The sequence below is a fragment of the Arachis ipaensis genome, chromosome B5 (assembly GCF_059453495.1).
Source record: "Arachis ipaensis isolate K30076 ecotype BB chromosome B5, ASM5945349v1, whole genome shotgun sequence".
Classification (NCBI taxonomy): domain Eukaryota; kingdom Viridiplantae; phylum Streptophyta; class Magnoliopsida; order Fabales; family Fabaceae; genus Arachis; species Arachis ipaensis.
The window spans coordinates 148,940,773-148,957,363 of record NC_142440.1 but is presented as its reverse complement, the minus strand read 5'-3'; the positions used below and the strand labels follow the sequence as shown (position 1 = coordinate 148,957,363).

General features: G+C 36.2%; 1 protein-coding gene and 1 pseudogene across 1 annotated transcript; both read left to right on the top strand.

Moving 5' to 3' along the window:
- The first annotated feature begins 7,492 nt into the window (after positions 1–7,492).
- LOC148566184 (uncharacterized) lies at positions 7,493–9,272 on the top strand (annotated as a pseudogene).
- Positions 9,273–10,848: 1,576 nt separating this feature from the next.
- On the top strand, positions 10,849–14,791 carry LOC107644408 (putative lactoylglutathione lyase, chloroplastic). The gene is made up of 9 exons (XM_016348251.3): positions 10,849–11,893; positions 12,203–12,401; positions 12,504–12,628; positions 12,729–12,793; positions 12,968–13,183; positions 13,276–13,323; positions 13,889–13,996; positions 14,348–14,488; positions 14,584–14,791. The coding sequence occupies exons 1-9, from the start codon at positions 11,167–11,169 to the stop codon at positions 14,623–14,625; spliced, it is 1,671 nt and encodes a 556-aa protein (XP_016203737.1). The 5' UTR covers positions 10,849–11,166; the 3' UTR covers positions 14,626–14,791.
- The last annotated feature ends 1,800 nt before the right edge of the window (positions 14,792–16,591 follow it).

The window sequence follows — 16,591 nt, the reverse complement described above, 5'->3', positions numbered from 1 at the left end:
ACAAAATGGTTTACCCAGGGTTGGTAAGACAGTTTTATGCGAATCTGAGATATATTGATGGCAGCCTTCACTCCTACGTGAAACGTGTGCACATTACTCTGAATACTGAGACCGTTGCTTCTGCCCTTGGTTATATTGATGAAGGGCCGAAGGTTTACATGAGTGATAAATGGGATTCACATGTTGGGGTTGCATACAAGCAAGTTCTTCATCAAATCTGTGAAAATCTGTCTGGCCTGGATGGAACAGTTCCTACTCACAAGGCTTTGGGTCCAACCAACTCCCTGCTGCACCGCATCATAACTCACATCCTCACCCCACAAAGTGGTTCTCATAACAGGGTAACTGTATCTGATTGCCTCATAATTTTTGCTCTTGTTACTTCATCATCTATTTCATTTAGCTATCTCATGATTAGACATATGTGGGAATCTGTAAAGAGTACAAAAAAGGCTAATTTACTTTATGGAATGTTTCTCACATGCATCTTTGAGTACTTTAAGGTAGACTTAACAAATGAGGATGTAGAGAACAAGGTCTCTATGATTAAAGGAGGCGGCGCTACAAAAAAGGGGAAGAAGTCTATGGCTTCTGATGATGATTTCGAAAGTAGGCCAAAATCCTCCAAGGCTGCCGAATCCTTCAGAAATGTTCTCACAGAATTCTCCAACATGTCCGACCTCATGGTTCAGTTTCATAAATCTGCTCGCAAGTTGTCATATGAAAATGAGTCGGCCTGGAAGAAATGTAAGGAGCGAGTTAGCCTAATGCTGGAGAGCCTTGTTGATGAAGTTGGTAGTGAAGCAGAGGCAGAGGACTTGGATTTTAATCTCTCGGATGATTAAATTTCTGTTTACTGTTTGATATTGGCACACTTTGACTCAATTAGTTACTTTATTTTGTTAGGTTGGAGACTGACAGTTGCATAACTATATGATACTCTGATGACACTTTTTGATTATGTTTTGGGATATATTTTGCATACTCTATTTTCTATGATAATCATTTCTTGCAGGTGCCCCTTTGATGACAAAAGGGGGAGAAAAGCTGAAAATTGAAATCTGAAAAACAAGGGAAACAGGGGATGAAATTTTCAGCTGAAAATTCATGATCACCCTTGTTAAAAAGATATATTTTGATGTTTGATAAAACATGTTGATAATATTGAAACTGCATTTGCTTCATTGTGACTGCTGCTACTTATGATGTTTTGGCAATGCATTTGTTTTTGATATTATGGCTGCCTGGTTGTTAATTGATTCTTGTGATAGTTTATCTTGATGAATATGCTATGCTTGCTATCAATAGATTAGGAATATTCTGATTCATCTTGATAAATATGTTTGTAGAATACTTTATTTTTGGCAGTTCCTTTAAGCATTGAGTGTGGAAATAAATGTTGAAAATTGCTGTGATCATGATGTGGTTAAAAATATTTTCCTACCATAACTATGTTGCTCTGATTTGATTGGAAAATATTTTAAACAACAATTGATTTTCAAAAGATTTTTGGTTGTTGTTTGAGCAGAAAATCAATTTATTAATAACAAATGAGTTTTGTATATCATTCAAATCTGCTCATAAATCAAGCATCTAGCATCATGTAATAAAAATGCTAAATAACATTGTTACTTGAAGCTTGATTAAACTGTTACAGGTTAGTGCTTCCCTTGGTAAAAATGACATATATTAAGGGGGAGCCATGTGACAATTTGAAAGGGGGAGAAATTCAAATTCAAAGGGAGTATTCTTTACTCAATCTTTAAATCTCTTTCCATTTCAATTTTAATAGTGTTTGTCATCAAGGGGGAGATTGATGAGTTTGAAAAACTCTAAATTAATATTTGTGATGACTAAACATTATTAAAAGTAATTAATTACAAAATTATTAATTTGATTCCCATTTAATATATATTGATTAATAATTTTGTTGCAGGTTTTTAATATTGGGCCGAAAATGAAATTCTGGTGCAAGCCCAATATGCCTATGAACACTCAGCCTTGATATTAATCTAATTATGATCATAGTGGCTGAAACAATGTTGTGTTTTATTTGGGCCAAATTGAAGCTATTATTACTACAAGCCCAAATTAATTTTGATGCTACAAGAACTAATGCTTGATCCAAAATCCATCAGGAAAGCAAATGTTATCATTTGCCTCATGCTTTCCCACGGATCCCATTTCTTTACTTTGGCTGGATTTCAAATTTAATTTGTTAGCATTGGAAACATAAATGTGAGAGAGAGAAATTGATTTGATGGGTTCAGTAACTCTACACGCTACCTTATGTAAGGGAAGTTGGACTTTAATTTCACTTTATCATTACCCATTAGCTAGTGTTCAAATTTCTCTCTCCTCTTTCTCATCTTTGCTTCTCTTCTTCGGTTATTACACAGGAAACCATGAAAGTAAAACTTAGCTACCAAATTGAAGAAAGAGCAAGCTACAAGACCATCTCAATGATGGCAAGAAAACATAACAAAATAAAAGTGTGCTATGGCTGAGATTTCACCAAATATGGTTAAATTTGGTGAAGTATTCTCGAGCTCATCATGCTCAAAAAGAAGGAAGAAGATCCGGCCAGCAAGGAAGAGACTCTTGGAGGCGTGACTTGTCTTTGATTTTGCTCAACCACCACAGGAAGTAGCTAGAGTGGCGAAGTGATGGTAGAGGCAAAGATTGAAGCAGATGAAGTCATCATCATCATGAAGCATCAAGGTCTAGAAATCCATCTTGGAGAGCAAGCCAAGGATGGAGAGCTCGGATTGATGAAGAGTGATGACCAAGGAAGGACTAGAGGTAATTGCATGTTGGTTATTGCATGGTTATCTCTTCTCTCTCTGTGTGGCCGAACCGGATCTGTTTCTTGAAGAAAGAAGAAGTTGGCTTGGGTTTTGGCTTCAAGTGTGGAGGCTTCCCTCTTCTATAAAAAGAGAGAACAACCACTGTTTGGAGCAAGGAGTTAGAAGTAAGCAGTGAGAGTGCAAGGCACAGGATTCTCAGAGCTACCTAAGCTTACAGATTTTCTTCTTCTTCAATGTATTCTATTTAGTATTTTTCTGTTTAATTTTGTCATGTCTTGAGTCTCATGGAAAAAGGCAAACAGTGAGGTTTGTATGAAAAAGCCATAGAGCGGAAAAAGGCAGAGAGTGTAAAATTAAAAGAAAAAGCCATAGATGTCCATAGAGTTCCTTTGTTCATCTATGTTGTGTTTCATGATTCTGTGGGAATCCCCTTGTAAGTTGGGTTAGCACTTTACAGATTGTAATCAGGAAGATTATAGTGAAATTCCATCATGTTTATGATGGAGACTGGATGTAGGCTGCACTGCACTTAGCAGCTGAACCAGGATATATCTGGGTGTAATTTTCTCTCCTTTCTACTCCATTTCTGTTTCTACTGCTTAGGAGCAAAAATAGAAAATATCTCGTGCCAAGTGACGAGACAAAAAGAAAAGTCTCGTGGTTGGGGACGAGACAAAAGAAAAAATCTCGTGTCTAACTACGAGATAAAAGGACAAAAAGTTTCCAAACTTGGTTTCGAAGGTCAGCAAGTATTATCAAGCAAAAAGGGGGCTAAGATTCAACCCCCTTCTCTTAGCCACTGATTACCATCAGGATAAAATTTGGATTGGAGAACTACACATCCAGGGAGCAAAATGGTCTTGGCCCCCAATTCTGCTTCTCTGCCATCAAACATAAAGGGACATGGTCAGACTTTGAACATTCAACAACCTCAATCCGAGAATCTGAAATCTTATGTAGTCAAATGGGATCCACACAAACTTTATCAAGTCTTCTGGCTTGGCTTCTTTTCCTCCAAGTATATTTTCTTCCTGGAAGGGGAAGGTCCACCAAACCCATGTTATTGATCTAGTCCCCAAATTCCTTCATACCCACCACGCTACCATTGCTACTGCTTCATTCCTCCACACCTAATACCTCATTAAAGTCTCCTACAACAATAAACAAAAACATCAGATTATTTTTCAGATTCATTAAATCATCCCAAATCACTCTCCTTCCTTTAACTGAATGCTCACCATAGACCACCGCAAAAGCAAACTCACATCTATGTTGTCTTAAGCATCCACCAATGCAAATCCATCTATAACCTTTATCTCTTCTATACACATCTAGCAATTTCTTGTCCCATATGTACAGTAGTCCCTCACCACCTCCATCAGCTCCCACATAATCCTAATCAAAATCAGTATTACCCCATATTTTTTTCACCAAATTAACTATAAAAGAATCAATTTTTGTCTCCACTAAACCAACAAACCAAGGATCACATTTTCTTATTAACTTCTTAACCGCACCTAACTTTTCCTTACTCCCCAACCCTCTACAATTCCAACATAAAATTATTGGTACAAGTTTGAAGCTCTTACCTAAGCCCTTGCTCTAGATTTTTTTCCTCTAGTTCTTGTTGAAAAACTGATTTCTTCTAATACATTGCCTTCTTTTTGGTGGATTCTGATGTAGTTTACAACCTCTTCATCATCAGAACATACCAAGTTTAGCTGCGTTCCAAGCCTCTATGTCTCCGTAGCTTCACTCTCTGAAATACTCTCTTCACTATCACTTTCGCTGGCTTCAATTAGATTGACTGCATCTTTCTTCTTCTTTGAGCAATCTCTAATTTTATGTTTTCCTGTGATATCACCCTTATTCCTCTTTTTTCTTTCTTTTACGGTTTGAGAGACCCCTATTTTTTATGCTTCCTGTATTCTCTTTTTGAGATTAATTTTTTTCTCTCTTGCTCTTTCATAAAGGGCTTTCTTTTTTAGTTTTAATTTGTTGATGGCTCTTCTTTTCAATTGGGCTTTCCTCTTTTTCTTATTAATGGACTTGAGATATTTCTTTTAACAATATCCTCAAATCCAGGAGAAAAATCAGGTACTGAATTTGATTGAGAGCCCAAGTCTATATGTGAGGTGTTTTGCATGGTCATATCTTCCTTTGTCCTCACCTTCCTTTGGGCCGTTCTTCATGCCCATTTTTGTTTCATTAATTATTTCTTCTGAATTTCTATTATCAAACAAGCACCTACACCTTATTGAAATGAGTCCTCATTGTATTTCAAATCCTCCATTAACTGCATATTTAGGTATTCACCCTCTCTTCCTTACATTCTTCTTCTCGATACATCACTACCTCGACATAACTAATTATCACTTCCTTCTCACCATTATGTTTGTTTTTTCCACTATTAGCGTCCACGTCACCAATGCCAACGCTCCCATTCAAGTTCAGAGTGTTCACACTGTCATCGGAGCCACCCTCCACCGCCGTGTCTATCTCAACGATTTTCGCCGCTTCATGCATGTTCACCAATTTTTTTTCAAGGTTGAGATCTTTTCCAGATTCATTAACAAAAAATCTTAAACTTATTACCTTCCAATTCCAACATAACCCTATCCTGGATGTATGGAGACCATGTTGTGTCAACCAGGGCCTTGACCAATGAAAGGTCCTCACTTTGAATGATCTTCAAATCTAATTTAATCACCGTCCCCCAAACATCAACAATCTTAAGAAAATTCTCTTCAGACCAACCATGTAAGGGCATTCCATGTATGTTAATCCAAACCCTTCTAGATCTATTTGTTTCTTCTTTCACCCAAGGCCTTATCTCTCCAAAATGGTTCAAAAGGAGCGGGGAGTACAAAGCTTCTTTTATACTTTCTTCCGTTTCAAACACTAGACCAACTTAAAGGACCCCAATCTTTTAACTTCAGACAAAGTATACTAAGTTTTGAAGAGATTGGGAGTTATTTCCTCATAGTTAGATAGAAAAATAGATTTCCCAATAATACTCTTCTTTAGCTTTTCTATCATTACCGGGTCCACCCTCCCTTTCATTACCCTTAACATCACTGGTTCTTTCTTGCTGAAGTTCTCCAAATTATTCATTTCATCCTCCTTTGGCTCCTCATATCCCACCAATACATTCTTGAACGTTCTAAACCGCTGATTCTGGTGATGTTTTACTACTTTCGCCCCTTCATTTTTGTTCTCCCTTATTACTTGTTGGAATACCTCTCTTTGTTGAGTTCGGTTTTGATCCATCCCACTTCCTTCATGTTGTCTATATCTTCTATATTTGGCTTCAGTGACACAAAGTGTATAGTTATCCACAACCCGTCCATGCAAGTTTTGTGTCGCACGTTGGGCATGGTTTCTAAATGCAAATCTTATCTGAGTCTTTATCCTGTTTTTTCTTGAAAGAAACACATCAACTACCTTTTCTCGTTGCTAAAAATCTCCCACAGCCACTCCATAGTAACATTCTTAGATAAATTATTGACAAACATTGAGTGAGATTTCATCTCAAGATTCTTGAAATTTTTAATTGCTTCTAGTGTTTTGAAATTGCGGTTATGGTGGCACCATAAAGATATGGCATGGCAGGTTTTGGCCCTGCCACCATATAGTGGGTGCCGCATTGAGGTTTTCACGGGGGCACCATGGCGGCCGCAATTACAGTAGCGCCATGGCAGAACGCAACTTAAATGTCAGAAATTGCAGAATTTTTCAGATTTTCCAAAAAATTTGAGGATGTTTTGGGTAATTTAGGAAATCTAAGTGATCCCACTAACCACTAACTCTAATAATCAGCCTCTCATTCAAAAACTCCCTCCTCTGCCTCATCTTCAACAAAATTCTCTCTGTCTCTATTCTCTACGATACTCTCTGCGATGCTGCTCTTTGCGCCACCCATCACCACCGCTCATTGCTCCACTGCTCGTCACCGCCGCCGCCGCTAGTGGCACCGATCATCACTACTGCTCATCACCATAGCCACTCCTTGCTACCACTGCTAACCACAGTTCCTTCTCTGTTTCGTACATCTTGTTTCAACTTCTCTGATCCTATTTTTTTTCTTTTCTCTCTTTTTACTACCCATTTTTTATAGACATTATCAATAATTAGTGTTAAACCTCTCCTCTTCCAATTTTTTTCCATTCAGTTCACTATGTCCACTTCTAGAAAAGTTTTTTATTCTAATGCTCCTACCCCTGCCTCTGCTGGTTCTGCTGCTGGCACTGTCCTTGTTGGTCCCACAGCTCCTGTCCATTCTAATAGAATTGACCCAGTTGAAAATATATTAGTATTGTAGAAGAAGAAAATACCAATGACACTGTATGTTTGTGAAAAATTATGAAAAGAGACATTACACGGGTAAAAGAGTACTTAATGATCAAGCCTGAAAACGTTGTTGGATGTAAAATGGTCCCAAAGGATGTTGTTACTGAATTATGGGAGTATTACAGTCAGAAAAAAATCGAGAAAGACAAAGTGTCACACCGGAAAGCATCAAAGAACAGAGTGTCGATGCTAAGAAACTTGATTTAGAGAGTTTGGGGTTCGAATTCTCAGAGGAAGATGCTCAAAAGATTGATGAACCTCATAATCCAACTCTAATGGCATAGCTAGAGGGGTGCAAGTAGTGCTAGAGGAGTGCAACTAGTATGAGAAGTCCAATGGACTTGTTTGTTAGAAGACCTGAAACTGCCATTGCAAGAAATAAAAGAGATAAATTGAGGCAGCAGAACATCAAAGAAGCATGTAATAAGAAAGCAGTTCGTAGAGTTCATCGATACATAGCACGGTGGTTCTACCAAGCTAGGATTCCATCGATCCCAGTAAAGTTGAAGAATTTTCAAGATATGTTGTGGGCTGTTGGAAGCTTTGGTCCCAATTTATTTGCTCTCAGATATCATACTCTAAGGATTCCGCTGCTTAATGAGGAGTTGGAATACACCAAAGAATTGTTGAAGGGTCATAAAGAATAATAGAAAAAGTATGGCTGCTCTATTATGTCAGATGCTTGGACAGATAAAAGGCAAAGGAGGATTATTAATTTTCTTGTAAACTCTCCAGCTGGGACAATGTTTTTGAATTCTATTGATGCTTTTGATTATGTGAAGACTGGTGAGAAATTATTTAAGCTTTTTGATGATGTGGAGAAAATTGGTGAGCAAAACGTTGTTCAAGTTGTAACTAATAATGGGAGCAATTATGTTCTTATCGGTAAGTTGCTTATGGAGAAAAGACCAAATTGGTTTTGGACCCCTTGTGTTGCCCACTGTTTGGATTTGATGCTTGAGGACATTGGGAAGCTACCATTAATTCATAAAACTATAGAAAGAGCTATTCCTTTGGTTAGATTCACTTCTAGTCACTCTAGCACATTGTTTATGTTGAGGCACTTCACAAATGGCAAGGAGTTGGTAAGGCATGCAGTCACCCGAGTTGCCACTTTATTTCTCTTTTTGAAAAGGCTTTATAAGGAGAAAGGAAATATGAGAAGAATGTTCACCTTGGATGAATGGACAAAGAATAAGTTGTCAAAGGAGGCAAAGAGGAGGGAGGCAACAAAGATTGTTATCATGCCCTCTTTTTGAAATCATGTCAAGTACACCCTTAAGATCATGGACACTTTTGTTCGGGTGCTTAGACTTGTTGATGGGGAGAAGAAATCACCAATGTGATATATTTATGAAGCAATAGAGAAGGCAAATGAATGCATCATGAAACATTTCTTAATGATGAGAGCAAGTACAATGATGTTTTTAAAATCATTGACAACAGATGAAATTGCCAACTTCATCTTCCATTGCATGCAGCTGGTCATTTTCTAAATCCCGAATTGTTTTATAATAACCTTCGCATTGGGCTAGATTTAGAAGTTACAAAGGGGTGGTTTGAGTGCATCACAAGATTGGTGTCAAATCAAGGTGTGCAACAGAAGATATTGGAGGAGCAAGTACTATACAAGGCCGTCTATGGACTTTTTAGATCAGATTTTGCAAAATTCCAGAGGAAAAAGATTTCACCCAGTAAAATTGTTATAAATTTTACAAAGCTTTATAAATTTTGCTCGATTAAAATCTTAGACAAATTTATTTTAATTTATAGCATTTTGGTAGCGGACATATGGACATGAAACTCCAAACATGCGAGACTTTGTTATCAAGATCTTGAGCTTGACTTGTAGTGGTTCAGGATGTGAGCGCAATTGGAGTATATTTGAGCATATTCATACTAAAAAAAATTAGGCTTGGTCATGAAAGGATGGAGAGTTTGGTCTTCATAAAGTATAACCAACAATTCATCGAGAGGTACAATCTTAAAGATGAAGTTGACCCTATTGCACTCAATGACATTAATGAGTGTAATGAGTGGTTAGTTGGAGAAATTGGGACTGCCATCTTTCGAGATGATGATAATGTGGATGATGATGCTGATTTGGTTCATTAAGATGACAAAACTTTGAGCTGAAACCTTGTGTTTGAAGCAATGGAGGACATGAGCCTACGATAAATACTAGGAGAAGATAATAAAATAGAAAAAAAAAAAGAACCTACAACTGCAAGGGGTGATGCAAAGAGTGGACCAAATGGGTCTAAGGCTTCAAAAAAAAAAAAAAGATAATAATTATGGAAGAAAAAGAAAAATCAGAATTTGAAGATGAAGAAGAATAAGAAGGGGAGATTCAATTTAATGATACTAAGTCAGAGGATAATGAAAAAACAGAGGGACACGATAATAATCATGTTAATTTGGATGAATTTAATGTGAATTTGAATTTAAATGGTTTATAATTTTTATGTTTTATATCTTCTGTTTTATGGCTTCTTTATAATTTTTAAATTATGATTTGAATTTGATGTTATATTTATTTACTAAATTTACTATTATATTTACTACATTAATTAGATACTTTATGACTAAAAAATTATCTATATAAATAAATTTTATAATTTATTATATTTATAATTTTTCTATATATTTTTTAAGTAATCTGCCATTTTTACTATTATTAACAACACCATTCGTTATAACTTTATGACAAATTTTTAGTTCACCGCCATGAGCCATCATCCACAATCAAAAACTATGATAGCTTCCAATCTTCTTGTTTCATCTATTCTATCCCTCCTTGTGGCTAATGATTATGTGACCATGGAACTTGATGATTATTGACGTATCTATTCTTATTTCTACCTCTCACCTCAACCCATTCATGCCCCTCCTCGTTCGCTCGCGCTCTTTGTTTTTCACTCTCGCTCTCGCTCGTTTTCTCTCGTTCATTTGGGGGGAACATCAATTTGTTCCACTACTTCTGTTGTCTTTATTATTACACTGCATTTTATTTTGTTCCTTTATTTGCTATTCTTTGTGCAGTGTTATTGTTGTCCTTGTATCCTTGTGCTGTCTCTCATTTTTCTTGAAGATGCCAAGTGTCCAATTTACTTTTTCTTCCTTGATCATACCATGATTTGCATAACCTTCTCTCTTCGTATCATGATTATGATTTATCTCATCATTTACATTGGACTGAAACTTTGATGTTAGAATGGTTGCTGATGCTATACAATGTTGGGCTTGTGTGTTTTCTTATTTTGGGTATGTATCCCTAATAAACTCGTTAACATACTTATTAAACTTTTAACCCAATAAAAAAGCTATCATATACTAAAATTAATTCTAGACTCAACAAAACTAATTTGATACTAAAAGAATTAGATTTATTTGATAAAATTAACTAAATATTAATATATGGGATTAGTTTTCTCAAACCAAATCAACGTTCTTAAATATGGAACACAAATATTTGATAAAATAGATTAAATTATTTTATTTTATATATTTTACATTTCTTAATTAATTATTGTTTTGAACAACTGTAATATTAGTGATAATAAATATATAATTAAAAATGTCATATAGATCAAATTATAAACGTTAATTTAAATAATATAATTTAGGTTTACATTGCCATTTAATACATAAGTGGTAATTAGTTAATTATTATTATTATTGAGATAAAATAGCGATTTTGGGAATGACATGGTGGTACTCTGAACTCACACCCGTTACTCGCATCCTCTTTTTTATTTTGGCGCGCTTTTTCTTCAACCTCCGTTCCTTTCCGATTCTCTTTCTCTCACCTTTTTCTCTGCAATTTCCTCTGAAATCACCGGTCGCCGTCGACGTCCGCTAGCAACAACAACTGCGGCGTCGCGGCGGTGCCGGCGGCGGCAACTTCACAATCCACAATAATGTATCTTCCACAACAATCATCATAACCGTCCCTTCTTTCTCACTCCATCAAGAAACAAAGAAAAAGAATGAAACCCTAAGAGAGAGAATGCCGATGCAGGAAGAGGAGCGAGTATTGGAGATCAACTTGATCTCCGCACAGGGACTCCAACCACCTTCTTCTCCGCTTCGGAAGCTCCAAACCTACGCTCTCACGTGGATCGATCCCTCAACCAAGCTACGAACCAGACTCGATAGTCTTGGCGGTCAAAACCCTACTTGGAACGACAAGTTCCTCTTCCGCGTCACGCCGGAGTTTCTCTCCGGCGACACTTCCGCCGTCTCTGTTGCCATTTACGCCGTTGGAACATTCCGCGATCACCTCATCGGCACCGTCACTTTCTTCATCGGGAACGTCCTCTCTGGCGGCGCCGGAGTGCCTTGCTTCAGCGCGTTTCAGATTCGCCGTCCCTCCGGGATGTTCCACGGCGTCATGAACATCGGAGCCATGGTCGCCGACGTCTCCGATTTTCCGGCGCTGCATAAGATATCGGCGATAGGGTACAGAGACCTGATGGGGATGAAGATGAAGGAGCAGAGGAAGAAAAAGAAGAATAAGAAGGCGCCGGAGGAGGAACTTTCGAGCGATTCTTGCGAGAATTCTTGTGCGGATTCGGTGGAGGAGGCGGATTCATCCTCATCTTCGTCGTCGCTGTCTCCGAGTGCGACGGGGGCTGGGGCGGTGTTGAAGGAGTGGAACGGGGTGAGGGAATTGGCAGGAAACAAAGGACTTGCCGCTTCTGGATTCTTGTGCTGCTTCATGGTTGCCCCCAGAAGTATCCAACTGAACTAACTTGCTATATTTGCAATTTGCAATAATAATATCGTAATTCTGAGATTTCATGATTGGCTAAATAATGTTGTGTCTCATTTCATTTGATGAGCGAAAATTTTTTCCATTTATTGTTATTATTTGAGGGATTTAATTAAAAAGCATGCTAAATGGAAAGTTTTGAAGTGTTTGACGTATACAATGTATTGAAATTTTCAAAAGCCCTTCTTTTCAATGTGAATTTTTCTTAGCAAGATCCTAATGTATATTAGACGAATAATATATTTTTTTCCTGGGTTGATATATTATGCAGCTGTTCCAGAGCACCATAGTTTTTGCACGAAACCAAGGAGGTTATTGAGGAAAGATGGTAACTCAATGCGAGAGATTGCATCTGAGGACTTGTCTCAAGGTAGTGCCACAGAGGAAAACGTGATGGATTGGGTCAAGCATGACAACCGAAGAATGCTTCATGTTGTATATCGTGTTGGGGACTTGGAAAGGACCATAAAGTACGTTGTAAACCTAAGTTGATTGCACTACCTAGTAGCATTGTATTTATGGATACTAGTATATTATTTCTCATGGGAAAACAATCTTCCTGGTGATTTCAGATTTTATACAGAGTGCTTGGGGATGTCGGTTCTCAGAATTCGCGACTTGCCGGAGCTTAGATGTGCTAATGCCTTTCTTGGCTATGGACCTGAAGATGAAAGCTTTGTTATTGAACTGACATACAGTAAGATTCATGGTTTTACTTTCTGAAGCCAATTCTAGTTACATGCTTCATCAGTTGATAACCTTCAGTTAGTGCTCATATTCCTTGGTTTCTGTTTCAGATTATGGGATTGATGAGTATGACATTGGAAATGGATTTGGCCATTTTGGTGTTTCTTTTGGTGATGTAAGTTTGCCTAACTTTTGTGTCAACTACCATGTGCTGTGATTTTTATAAACATCTTTGCCCTCCCAACCTGTATTCTCTTGGAAATGGAGATTGTTTTGATTAATAATTTGATTATCCTCTCTATTGTCTTTTGGCCAATCTATATGATGATGTCATCTCATTTGTTACTAGATTTCAAGCATAGTGGACATTGTAAGAGATAATAAGGATGGAAAAATAATTAGAGAGCCCGGTCCTGTCGAAGGAGGATGCTCCATAATTGCATTCATTGAAGATCCTGATGGTTATAAATTTGAACTTCTAGAAAGGGTTCTCTCTCATGAACCTTTATGCCGAGTAATGCTTCGAGTGGGTGATCTTAATCGATCCATCGAATTTTATGAGAAGGTAGGGGTCAATGCAATTCATGTTGGTTTATAGTCTTCTATCTTATTTTCTTTTTGGATCAATTACTTATATATGTTATTGCTTGCCATTAGGCTTGTGGTATGCAGCTACTTTATACACGAGATAATCCAGAATGCCAGGTACCATGCATTCTTTAGATTATAATTTTGGCATTGAGATCCTTTTTTCATAATTAGTACATGTTTTGAGTTTACACCAACTATGGGGCTTTTAATGCCTTACCATATCATATGGAACAATTAAGCTTGAGCAATAGTGATACAAGATACTAAAGTTAAACTGGGTCTTCTCTAGAACATTTTATTTGTGGTTTAATTGCTTTTAGATGATAATGCAACTTTCTTTGTTCGCTGTTGTCCTTCAAAATTACCTGTAAAAGATAGGATGACAAGGTCAGTAAAGTAATCTGCCGGTGAGTTCTCACCTAACAGGAGAGCACCTTGCATTGAGAATATTTTATCGTCCTTTATTATGATGAATATGTACCCCTGTCATCCTGCTTTTAAGTTTTATTTAATAATCTTTGTTTTGTCTTGGTGAGAAAGATTAACTTATTCAAAGATTAACTTATTGTGCTTTTGAATGCTAGGCTGTTCTAAGGTTCAATCTTGCTCTGGAATCAACCTGTTCTGTGTTTGCTTCACTCTGATATTTAAATGGCTTCTCTTCTTCCCTTTTTGGCAGTATACCATAGCGATCATGGGTTATGGCCCAGAAGATGAAAATGCTGTTCTGGAGTTGACATACAACTACGGAGTCACAGAATATGATAAAGGAGATGGTTATGCCCAGGTAGACATAAGCTCCCATCCTTTCTGATTATTGATATTGTTAGTCTTCTGAAGAAGATTTCATTGCTGCAGTTATCAAGAAAGGCTTTTTCTTTTTTGAATAAATGACTGGAAGTAGAGCTTGTATATGAGGAGTCATAATTCTTTATTAGGCATGATCTATCATAGTGCATATAAATGTTTATTTGACATCTCTAAGTTTGTGGGGTTTTCAATAGAAGTGTGAACTTCTCTTGTACAAGTCTTTTTGTTTTTTTCCCACTAAAATGCTTGCTAACTTGTGTTTGATTCTCTATTAAAAGTTTTATGTCTGTTAATTCCTGATACATTTCTCATATCTGTTTCTTTACAGATTGCAATAGGCACAGATGATGTGTACAGAACTGCAGAAGCAATCAAACTTGCTGGTGGAAAGATCACCCGGGAACCTGGACCGGTACCTGGCATCGGAACAAAAATAACTGCATGCTTGGACCCTGATGGTTGGAAAACGGTATGGTTCTCTGTCTGTAGACTTTCAGCAGCATTTCTGGAAATTATGCATTTCTAACTGACTTGGTTTTTGCCTGTCTTGACTCTAATGTACAGGTTTTTGTGGATAATGTCGATTTCCTTAGGGAGTTGGAGTAAATTTTGACATAGTATTTTAATATTGAAGCTGCTTGCGTCAGAGAGTATGCCATCTTCAAATCCATTTTTTTTTAGATGATTGAATAATACAACAAATGTCTTAAGCTCTGTAAATGAATCATACTTGGTGATTTTGGCAATAGTCACGAAGTAACAGATTTTCTCATGTGTTATTATTCTTATCCTTCAAAAATGTCAAAGCACCTCTATACTACCAATTTCTAAGATTTCTAAAGAAAAATCTATATCATTGAATAAAATCTTGCATAGTCGCATTGCTGTAAATCAACCACCTTGACTTATTAATTATTATTCAAAGACAAGATTACATATAAATAGGTTGGCTAAAAAGAAAAATTACAAATGAAATGTCTAATAAGGGCGGGTACAGTGTAAAGTGTAAACTCTCATTAAAGATCTTCAAGAATACTATGAATAAAAAACTAAAATAATTTTTTTGTTACCTAAATTATGGTACTAACACATTGGCTATTCTTATTTGTGAAAATTATTTGTTGTTACAATAAGGAATCTACTGTATTTTTATATGTAGACATTTGTAAATCGTAACATGATTTATACGACTTATTATTGATGGAGCTTTTTCGGTTGCTTGCAAATGTGTCAAGCTAGAAGTGAACTTTTCATGACTTCCATTTTGATACATTATTCATCTAATTTTTTTTATATTTTCATTTAATTAAACTTTTATTACCTTAAATGAGTGTTTAATTAATAAATGTAAAAGGTAATTATGTTTTCCCATATCAATATATAATTAAGCATTTGTAGACAAATTCTTGAAGTAAGAGAGCAATGACAATACCCAAAATTTTCAATTCTTCGACCACAAAACTAATTTATTTTACTGACGTTTCGGATTATTAGTTAAATTTGTCAAATTTTAGTTTTACCAATGATATTCTCACCACATTTTTTTACGAACAGTTTGACAGTTAGTAAAAATGATTATGGATGTCTTAGCTGTCGATAAAGTCATCAATAATAATCAATTGTTTTTTAGGGATAAGCAGATAGGCTGATGCAAATAAGCTGATAAGACATATAGATAATTATTTTAAATTTTTCTTAGATACAAAGAAACTGTGTATATATAAGATAAAAAAATTATAAAATATGTTAGATAGTTTTTGTATTAACAATCAATAATACATATTTTTTCTAAACTCGTTCTAACAATACAAGGCAACAATAAGATTTTTGAAATATTATCTGAAGTTGAGTCCTAACTGCACTGTATTCATAGTGTCAAAAATTCTTTTCTGATTTTTTTTAATAATAATTTTTTTTATTCCTTGAACAATACAATCTTCAAAATTCAAATGCATAAGAAGAAAATTATAAAAATAAAATTTCAAACTCCCCTCAAACACACGCTGACTGGATGAGAAACTTTAACGGTCCACAATAACTGATTACTAACTAACTACCAACTGAAAACCCTTTATATTCAGAAATCAGAAGCAAATAACTAACTTTGTTACTTGCACTTCAAGCAATTCTTTGTTTATGCAACAATGGCAGAAAGAAGAGACTTTGACCTGAATCAGCTCTCATTTCAGGATTCATCAGAAAGTGAAACTGAAAGTGAAGGTGGAAGCGAATCTGAATCTGAATCTGAATCAGGAGCTGAAAGCGAAAGTGAAAGAGGAAAAGGATGAGAAGAAGGATCGACTCGTTAGAATTAGGCAATATGGCAATTTCAGAGGATACTATAACAAACGAGTATTCATCAATTTTCTTTGTTTTTGCTTTCTTCTTTTCATTAATGTCAACTAAAAGATTCAAACTTTACAATGCCCATTTGGTTTTGATGATTCCAGAATGCAGGGACTCCTGAAAAGGATTCACGTTTAGAATTCTTGAGAAAGGAATGGTTTGAAGACAAGGAGTGTCTTGATATTGGTTCCAACGAGGGCACATTAATTATCTCCATTGATATTTT